The following is a 10,642-nucleotide window of genomic DNA, read 5'->3' as shown; positions in this document are numbered from 1 at the left end:
GATACAGTTGACTCGCTTCCCGCTGTAGGCTACTACCTCTCCGGACTCTTCCCGGTGCTGCTGCTGGCGCCACGGAGCTCCAGGGCCGCCCCTGTAACGATTTCCACGTGTCGGTAAGGATTTGTCGTTTATAAACCGGGGGAAATTGAGAAACACGTTTGAGATTGTGCTTTTGAGCTCTGGCCGGGACACACAAGAACAACAACAACAACGAAAATAACAGTTTTATTTTGCCTAGTAATAGAACAAACGTGCACGTCGACAACGGAATTGAAGGTTCGGACGGATGCAGGAGGACCCGTGGTGATTGTTTTGTTTGAGGGGCCAGGGATTTGCGTATTTTCTAAACTCAAAACATAATGCACGACAAGGCGACAGACACCCTGGCTTCGACACGGTCGAAAGTCTCCTCGTTTTACATCGAAAACCTACTCGGCTCGAGGAAGAATGGAGAGTCAACGTATTTCAACCGACAAGACAACAACAACAACAACAACAGCAGGACCGCGGAAGAGAGTATGGAGCGGAATAAGATGGTCTACCCTAGCCGAGTTCTAGCGGGACATCGCAGCCAAGTGGCTGGTCAAGTGGCAGCCTGCTCCGGCCTCGGCGCCGAGGGTTCCCCCCGGAGAGACTCGCAGTTAGCATGCAACAGAGCGGCCGCAGCCGTTCCCTTTAAACCACTATGTTTCAGAAAGTCCGCCAGTAAGTAGCCTATATCTTTATTCTGTTGGATAAATAGTCGTTTTTTAACTGCACGGTCGAATCTACGGTATGGGTTACATTGTAAATTAAACCCCTTAAAGAGTAATCTGTCTGTATTCCATTAGATACATATTAGTATAATTATCTTCGACTGCATGATCGAAGCTGGTAGGATAGTCTATAATTGTAAATAAAAACAGCTTCTCACTGCGATCGAAGGGTTTGAGTGGCCAGTCATGTTAGGCTACAACAGCACGAGGTTTTAGGCCTGTAGCCAACATCTTTTTTATTTAACCTTTATTAATCAGTCCCATTGAGGTCAAAATAATTATTTTACAAGGGAGACCTGCAAAGATGGTTTAACCACATCTAAAAAAGCCATCCACGAATCTCGCCACGCATGACGCGTAAGTCCATATAACTACGCCTAGGCCCAGAACATATGTTACACAATATGTTACTTCTATATCGTGGTGCTGATAGTCCTATTTCTCATCACGACTAAGCCTATATCTCTAATTACGCACTCTGCCTGTGGCAATACGTGCATCCCAAATGTCACCCTATTCCCTATATAGTGCACTTATTTTTGACCAGAGCCCTATGGGTGAGTTAGTGTTATGTTAGACCAAACTCGGTGCCATACGGCCATGGTTAAAAGTAGTACACTATATAGGGAATAGGGTGCCATTTATGGATTGTAGTCTATCGCTAGGCTTACTGGGATGTGTCCCTGGTCCTGTCTGGTCAGCTAGTCTACTGATAGAGGGATGTGTCCCCTGGTCCTGTCTGGTCAGCCAGTCTACTGATAGAGGGATGTGTCCCCTGGTCCTGTCTGGTCAGCTAGTCTACTGATAGAGGGAGGTGTCCCCTGGTCCTGTCTGGTCAGCCAGTCTACTGATAGAGGGAGGTGTCCCCTGGTCCTGTCTGGTCAGCCAGTCTACTGATAGAGGGATGTGTCCCTGGTCCTGTCTGGTCAGCCAGTCTACTGATAGAGGGATGTGTCCCCTGGTCCTGTCTGGTCAGCCAGTCTACTGATAGAGGGATGTGTCCCTGGTCCTGTCTGGTCAGCCAGTCTACTGATAGAGGGAGGTGTCCCCTGGTCCTGTCTGGTCAGCCAGTCTACTGATAGAGGGATAGGGTCAAAGAGTCCAGGGCCTTGGTCAAAAGTAGTGCACTATATAGGGAATAGGATGGGGGTCTGTCTCTCTGTCCCGTCTGACTAGGCAGCCTACTGGGGGGGGCATTATGCTTAATTTGGTAAAACTAACAGAATCAGCGAGCTAGAGGACACTCTCTCTTTATCCCTCTATCTCCCCACCCTCTCTCTCTCTCTCTCTCTCTCTCTCTCTCTCTCTCTCTCTCTCTTTGTCTCTCTCTCTCTCTCTCTTTGTCTTTCCCTCTCTCTCTCTCTCTCTCTCTCTCTCTCTCTCTCTCTCTCTCTCTTCTCTCTCTCTCTCTCTCTCTCTCTCTCTTTCTCTTGCTCTCTCTCTCTCTCTCTCTCTCTCTCTCTCTCTCTCTCTCTCTCTCTCTCTCTCTCTCTCTCTCTCTCTCTCTCTCTCTCTTTCTCTTGCTCTCTCTCTCTCTCTCTCTCTCTCTCTCTCTCTCTCTCTCTCTCTCTCTCTCTCTCTCTCTCTCTCTCTCTCTCTCTCTTTCTCTCTTGCTCTCTCTCTCTCTCTCTCTCTCTCTCTCTCTCTCTCTCTCTCTCTCTCTCTCTCTCTCTCTCTCTCCCTCTCTCTCTCTCTCTCTCTCTCTCTCTCTCTCGAACGCACCAGCGGCCATTCCAAACTCATTAAAGGCTCAAGAGCGCAATTGGTTTGTCCGAGTGGGTGACCCCGGGTCGGGTGGACGGCAGGGGCAGAAGAGGGACAGGGGACTTGGCCTCTTTCTTCAGAACAGCCGTACAGGCACGAGGTTATATCCCATGGCACCCAATTCTCTATACTTTGGAGTCTTATGGGCCCTGGTCAAAAGTAGTGTACTACATAGGGAATAGGGTGCTGTTTGAAGGTCTTAGGGTGCCTTCATCAGGGCCTGGTTAGGGGGGTTGCTGTTAGTTAGCTTGTTAAAATGTTCATATTTTGATGACAGTGTTTTGTCAGGTCTATAGGCGCGTACCAACAACTATCAGACTAGCATTATGTCCCAAATGGCACCCTGTTACCTGGGCCCTAGGTCAAAAGTAGTGCACCGTAAAGGGAACAGGGGGCCATTTTGGGCGCATCCTACTATTCAGAATTGGTAGGCCCCTGACCACCTTGGCCAGCTTGGTTATCTCTCCATCAATTATCTCTCCATCAGTTATCTCTCCATCAGTTATCTCTCCATCCTGTTAATCGTCAGTTCAAAGATGAACTATAGCTATAGGCCTGTATTTTAACCCTTTGTTTTTCTGGCCAACTTCTGTTCTCAGCAACAGCCTATTGAAATCAATCTAATTTTGATGCCATGTGTCCATATTCGATTAATATTCTATTAATGTTCTATTGTCTTTTTTTCCACAGGTCCCAAAGAGGAAAGCAGAAGCTCAGCTAACCGTTGCTGCTCCATCTCAGCCAGCGACCGAGACTCCGTCTCTCCCGCCGTGTCAGAAGAACCCACTGAAGGCAGCTACAAAACGGGGCGGAAAACGGCACACAGCAGCCTGACCGACGACAACGACGAAACGCAGAACGCCTTTGATGATCGGTCGGACCTTGAAGCCCCTCTGGACCCGAGCTCAGTCCGGAAGAAGAAAACTAGAACCGTTTTCAGTCGGAGTCAGGTGTTTCAGTTGGAGTCGACGTTCGATTTGAAACGGTACCTCAGCAGTTCTGAACGGGCAGGTCTCGCGGCCTCTCTCCACCTAACGGAAACGCAGGTGAAAATCTGGTTCCAGAATCGACGGAACAAATGGAAGAGACAGTTGGCCGCGGATCTCGAGGCCACAAACGTTTCCCACTCGGCCCAACGGATAGTCAGAGTTCCGATTCTATATCACGAGAGCTCCACGCCCTCGACGTTGGGTTTCAACATCAACGTGCCCCAGGTCTCCCCACCTTTGACGAGTTTCTCAAACCCCGTGAACTATTCCCTCTCATCGTTCGCGCACTCCATGAGTTTGCTACGCTCGCAAATGAAAGGGTTGGTGTAAAAAAAAAGAAGAGAGAGACCATTATCGGTCTTTCATTTTTGTTCACATCATATTATCATTATTCAGTTATTGAAGATACTGAATCGTGCAATAACAATTACTGCAATGGCCGCAGAAAACTATACAAGTAAAAAAGTTTGACGCATCCAAAGAGAAGGCCTTTAGGCTTACATTGTCCATGATTATACACACATAAATGATCGCTGTGTTTTTAATGTTGTGTAATTGTACTACTTTACATATCTACTTTATTCTACTCTCGCCACAGTGGATGATGATAGTGTTCAGCTGGCCCATATTGGCTAGGTTTTGAATACACACTTATTTTTGCAAAGACGTTTATTCAAAGACAGTTTCCAACGTCGCTTTTTTTCACAATATAGCTGTAAATAAACGAATCACAAGAGATGAGTGACGTGTGTGTGTGCTGTTGTTGTCCAGTGTGTCCTCGCGCAACGTGCTTGGGGTCAATTTCGAGCTGTTTCGAATCGAGTCCGGAGCTGAACCTGCATGAGATTCGATGTATCAACTATAGCCCACAGTTGATAATCCATGTGAAATTGTAAGTCATTTGATTGTAATTTGACCGGAATTGACCCCAATCTCTTGGCTCCTCCCTGACTATAGGCTACAAGTATAGCTTACATCTTCTTTCACCAGTTTTACTTGATCAAATAGACACCAAGGAGGACAGAATATATAGAATGCCGCTAACTACACAAGTCCCCGCGGCAGCCTTAGTTCTGACACCTATCAGCGCATAGGCCTACACTTAATACAATTTAACGTTAACAGTTACAAAATGGAGTGCGTAGCATAAAGCTGTAGGAGAGCGGAGAAGGGAAGAATGTGCCTATTTGAAAGCTATATATATATTTTTAAAAACTAGCTCGTGACATGTTTTAATTTTTTTTTAGGCAGGCCTAAAATGCTCTCTACCCTACAACTGAACTGCCCTCCTCACTTAAAAAAAAAAAAAGAGGAAATATGGTTTGATGGCATCATTCATATTTATAAACACACGGGGGCATCGAAAGGACGACACGGTGAGGACAAATCAATTACAGGCCACAAATACCCTGCGTGAATAGACCCTATTGCGTAATATGACATCACGCTACCACAACACCGGGCCTGAGCTGGCTGGCTGTGTGCTGCAGTAGACTAGGCTACTGTATAAGAAACAGTTGAACAGTATAGTTGGTTTATAGACCTTTATGGTAGCGCTCAGCTTTGTATAGGGCCCGTAGTAGGCTACTATGAGAATATTGTTTTATTTATTTGCAACACGGGTAGGCGTTTTATTCAGAGGGTTGACGGACCCACTAAAGTAGCCTTTTTTTTTTTACAATCCGAACTAATAGGCCTAATGTGTGTAATGTGGAGATTATAGCATTAACGTTAACAATACTTTTACTTTGTTGTCATAAATATTGATTTATTATTATTAAATATTCAGTAGCACGTGCCTGTATGTGGGAGCCGCTATTCCTTCGGGAGAAGGATGCATGCGATAACTTCGAGGACAACACGTATTTAGGAGTACAACAAAAAAATGTGGACGATATTCTTCCCCAGCCAAATCCCATCGAAGACGATAGACGTTTTGCGTTTTGCGAGAACGTATGGCAGCGGGTTTTCCCCGGGTAAAATAGCATACACTAATTCAACTTCCTTCTTCTATGCTTTATCTGTAAAATGTACAAAAAAATATCGTTATGATCATCATCTCAGCAAACAATAAAATAGAAGGTTTAGGCCTAGACTTTATTCCGGACAATAAAAAGGCCTCAACATAATGCTCAATATCATATGGATAAAAGTAGCCTACCCTAGGTCTATAATAAATATAGCCTATTTAAACAGGCCTATGTTTTGCACAATAGAGAGTAGGCTTTCTGGCATAATATTGGTTATAGGCCTTTACCTCATAGCCTCGTGCAACATATAGTAGGCTAAAGCGTTCTATTCGATTTATTCGATTCTATCAGTCAACGATTTCAGAAGATGCAAAGAAATAAAAATGCAATAAGACATTGCAACGCAGGCCTAAATCAAATGGAAATGATAAAAACATTGAAATAGACCTAGGCTATTTTAACTTACAGTAAATGTCGTGTTCAATATGTTATTCCAGCTAAATTAATGTAAATACTATTTATAATATATTTGATTGGTATTTATCTTGCCTTTTACTTTGAAAACTATAGCTCATCGAAATAAGCCTCATGTGAACTTAATTAAAACGATTGCCAGTCATTACAATACATTAAAACGCTGAAAAGAAACCCCGTTATCCACCTCCCCTTCACCCAACGACAAACATCTGGTGGACCCAGCCAGCACCAGGTGTTAGGTCTAAAAAGGATGCATTAGGTAGCCTAACTTCTAAGGCAAAACTGCCGGGTCTATAGCTAGACCAACCCAAAGCCATGACTGCAGAAAAATAAAATAGCCTATTTCACACAGCGACCCCATAGGCCTATTCCTCAAATGCAGAACACCTCAAATTAAATTATTTATAATGAATCCTTTCCATTCTTCATTTCGTAGCCTTTAAACCAGATGCCTAGCTCCAAAAAAAAAAAAAAGGAAAAAAACGATAACATTCTGCTCCCCGGCTCTCTCTTCCCCTCCCCTTGATGTAATTGGCCCCTCGCAGGCACTCCTCTTGTCCAATGGACGAGGGCGCACCGACGTTCCATCCGGTCCGTGGAAGTAACGGGCGAGGCAGAGAGAGAAAGGCGCGCTGCGTAAGCCCCCAGTCCAGTCCCCTCATCACCCTCGCATGGAGCAATGGTGCTTGGAGCGTCAAGAAGTCGTTAAGAAGAGAGAGAGAGTTCCAAGTCCCACTTCTAGAGCGCAGGACCGTTGGTTCCATAATTCCTTGCGGGAGAAAAGAGGCTATTTCGTTAAGGAAATGATGAGCAAAGTGGACGCGCCATGCAGACCGACTGCCGCGTCTCTCAAATTCACCATAGACAATATTCTGAACCTGCAGACAAACTCGAGCGGTAACGGTAGGAGGAACGTTGACAGCTGTCATTCCGGTAGCAGGCTGCAGAATAGCACGGAGCTGTACCGGTTCGATGACAATCAACGGAGAGTGGACCCCGAGATGAGACTACACGATACAGGTAGGCAAAATATGGATGTGTTAAACACTGCACTGTAGCCTAATAAACGGCCCTTTTGTAGCCTGATTCAACACATCGGGCCTAACGCATTTTTATGGGTAGCAAAATATTGCAGCCTAATAAACTGTCAGCATCAAGCTGTTGCGGAATACAACTTCTGTCCCATTTCCGTTCTCAGAGCCGGTTAACGACTGTAGCCCAACCGGAGGTCCCGAGGCCGTCGTTATCACCCGGGAAGACTCGTTACAGATCACCGACAATTGCTTCGAAAGCGGGGACAGCGGCGACGACTGCTCCTCGACGCATCACACCGGGGACGGTGACAGCGGCGGCAAGAAAAACCAACTGACAACCAAGAAAAAAACTCGCACCATCTTCTCCAAGAGACAGATCTTTCAGTTGGAATCTACGTTCGACGTGAAGCGGTATCTGAGCAGCGCCGACCGCGCCTGTCTCGCCAGTTCTCTCCAGCTGACGGAAACGCAGGTCAAAATCTGGTTCCAGAATCGAAGGAATAAAATGAAAAGACAGATTTCAACAGCGCTAGATGGTCCCAACGGTGATTTCTCCGAAGCGGGTCCGGGGAAGGCTCTGCAGCTCCCGGCCTTGTACAAAAACAGTAACCTGCTAGGGAGATGCTTGTTGCCGATGCCCCTGCCCATCGTCTACCCTGGCAGTAGCACGCCTTATTATTGCTTTTCCAACGCCAGCAAGTACTTTAGTCTATTCGAAGGAGATGTGGTCCTATAGACTAGGCCTAGTCTGTTTAAAGGAGACGTAGTCCTATAGACTAGGCCTAGTCTGTTCGAATGAGACGTTGGGTTTAGGCCTATATAGTTTTCTGCATCATCGCCACAAAGACACTGTTTACAAGTGACATATCATGGCAAGTTCAGATTCAGCATTTAGCGTTTTTTCATTGTGGTAAAAACGTAAGGCCGAGTCTGGCCCATGTAGGCCTGTGGGCTACTTGTAAGGATAGCCTATTGACCTAAGCCTAGCGTAGCCTACATATCACGTTGATAGCCTACGCCGATTTTATTTATTGACAGACGTCAACAATGTTGATATGAAACTGAACAACATATTTTCAGGATAGCCTATCACACAAAGACATGCAGAATAACTCCATATTCCGTTTGATGTTATAATAATAGATCGTCGTTTTGTATTCAGAGTACCAGCGTAGACCTAAAACAGTAGGTCTAATAAGCATTTAATATATTATTGTTATTATTACTATTATTATTACTATAATTATTATTATTATTAGCCTGTTATTAACAACAGCATTTCTAGCAGTCTAAACACGGCCAAAGATGGTATTATATTTGCATGCGTTTACTGTATTATATAGAATTTTTAATTAATTAAATTAACTATGTATTTAAATGAATGTAATGGATTTTTTTTTTTTACGCATGTTTAAAGTTTATTTCAATTTGAAGTATAACATTCTTATTTCGTCCCAAATCGGGGAAACAACTATAATATTGACTGAATCTGTCATTAAAAATGTTTTATATAAAAACATCGTTTGGTACAAAGGTTTATGTAAACTATGTTTTGCTGCGCTGTGCCTTAAAGCCTTCAGTTGTAGGAGACAAGGGGCTAACTATTAGTACAGTTCAAGAAACCTGTGCTAAATGTGGATTTTTCACAGAAAAATTACATTTCATAATGTTATGAAAGCGAAGACAATAGACGTGTTGTTGTAACACGCTTGGACTATACTAATCTCAAGACACAACATGTGAATCCGATTATCGACGACGACTAGAGAGAGAGAGAGAGAGAGAGAGAGAGAGAGAGAGAGAGAGAGAGAGAGAGAGAGAGAGAGAGAGAGAGAGAGCTAATCCTGCTTTCTGGAATATCACTGATCAGTCAAGTGCTTTAAGAACTAGGCTTCTAAATGAAGAGAAATGTATGCAAGCCTATCATAAATACGTTGTAAAATGTTAACCGTTCCTATGTTGGAAAGATTTGTTGCGGAAGGCCTATGTGCCTGTTGTTTTCGTCTGCTTGCCACAATATTTGACACTTGACAATATACTTTGGGAGTATTTACGCATTAAAGTACCCCGTTACAACTCGTATATTGCAGGTCTATCGGCAGTCTTTAGAATGTACAATGGCAAAGATATAGCGTTTACCCGTAAAGGTGTATTCCGCCCTCCAAACACACAGCCTCAATATGAGATTCTGTTGTAACCTATTCGGCAAGGAGAGTGGGTTAAATTTAGCAAAAAAAATATGGCCTGTATTGAATTCATTGGACATGAATAATGTGCCCAAGTAAACCCCAGAGATGCACTTTTTATGCACAAACAAATTTGCTAAGTTTAATCAAAACGGCATGATGTTACAACAAGGAGTGTGCATTTCACCAGCACACGTTCATTTAGCCATATAGACTTAGAATTAGAACGATCAGAACGGACAAAGTAGCCGTGAAATTCTAATTCTATGCCTTTAGCCTCGTCATTCACACTTAGCCTCGTGACCCACATTCTTGGTTAAAATGCCTTGCGCCACGGTCTCCACGTCACATCTCCACGCAGGGAAATGGCGAACAGACGGAGCTGCTCGGAGCCATGGCCGAGGGCGCACTAAAAGGTCGGCGCGGGTTATCTCCGCCTCCCTGCCCGCAATATCTGCGAGACGCTCTAGGGTCTCCCATGGGAACGCGCCTGCGCAATTTCACCATCAATTAATAACGACGCTGTATTTGGCCTCGGTATTTTTCTTTGTAAGGCATACCTGCACAGGTTGGGCTATGTCATGTGTGTACACATGGTGACTAAATGTAAAATGGGAACAAAAGAAAAAAGGAACATAAGGGACAGACATAGGCTCTAATAAGGGTTTGATCTTTGGAAATGTGAGCAGTTTAATTGGACATGGGATTAGACGTTGAATAATTCCATTGAATTAAACGGCAGGTAGAGCTAGTTCTACAGAACAGCTTCCTGTTGTCACACCTGCATTGCGTTGCTTAGCAGTCCCGTGTAGCTCAGTTGGTAGAGCATGGCGCTTGCAACGCCAGGGTTGTGGGTTCGATTCCCACGGGGGGCCAGTATGGAAAAAAAAAAAAAAAAATGTATGCACTGGATAAGAGCGTCTGTTAAAATGTAGTCTCTGGATGCTTGAGGTACACAAAGTTTGATTTTACGAGTTGAACCAAACTGTGCCAGCTAGGATTTTTTTTATTCACGATTCGTTCATTTTTAATTAAAGGTTACAGCAACTATGGAGTTCTTCATAATTTTCCTCTTCCTCCCTCTCCTCCTCCTCCTCTTCTTCCCCGTCCACTGATCCCTCCCCACTGGGCACAAACATCAGTTCAACATCTAGTTTTTATTTACATTTGGTTGAGTTGTCAACTAACCGTGAATTCAACGTGAAATCAACAAAACATTTCACCATGTAATTGGGATTGAAAAGTTGGGTAACAAAAATACGAAATTCCCTTATGTTGATAACTTTTCGTAAATCCAATCAGTTTTCCACGTTGATTCAACGTCATCACATATATATTTTTGGGGTTGAAATGATCAACAACGTTGATTCAACCAGTTTTTGAAGAGTGGGTCTGTTCTGATGGGTCAGGAGGTACATAGTGTAACAGTGGGTCTGTTCTGATGGGTCAGGAGGTACATAGTGTAAC

General features: G+C 44.2%; 2 protein-coding genes across 2 annotated transcripts; both read left to right on the top strand.

Moving 5' to 3' along the window:
* Window positions 1-359: 359 nt before the first annotated feature.
* On the top strand, window positions 360-3,838 carry LOC311115931 (homeobox protein HMX3-like; the record flags this gene model as incomplete). Its single annotated transcript, XM_084191051.1, has 2 exons — window positions 360-705; window positions 3,210-3,838. 2 exons carry the CDS (start codon window positions 360-362, stop codon window positions 3,836-3,838), a joined length of 975 nt encoding a protein of 324 aa, XP_084047177.1.
* Window positions 3,839-6,758: 2,920 nt separating this feature from the next.
* On the top strand, window positions 6,759-7,725 carry LOC311115930 (uncharacterized protein; the record flags this gene model as incomplete). The annotated part of the gene is made up of 2 exons (XM_084191050.1): window positions 6,759-6,975; window positions 7,154-7,725. The coding sequence occupies 2 exons, from the start codon at window positions 6,759-6,761 to the stop codon at window positions 7,723-7,725; spliced, it is 789 nt and encodes a 262-aa protein (XP_084047176.1).
* Between the last annotated feature and the right edge of the window lie 2,917 nt (window positions 7,726-10,642).

The sequence above is a fragment of the Coregonus lavaretus genome, assembly GCF_964263955.1.
Source record: "Coregonus lavaretus genome assembly, contig: HAP1_SCAFFOLD_1570, whole genome shotgun sequence".
Lineage (NCBI taxonomy): Eukaryota > Metazoa > Chordata > Actinopteri > Salmoniformes > Salmonidae > Coregonus > Coregonus lavaretus.
The sequence above is the reverse complement of the archived record's forward strand: the minus strand, read 5'-3'. Positions and strand labels throughout refer to the sequence as shown.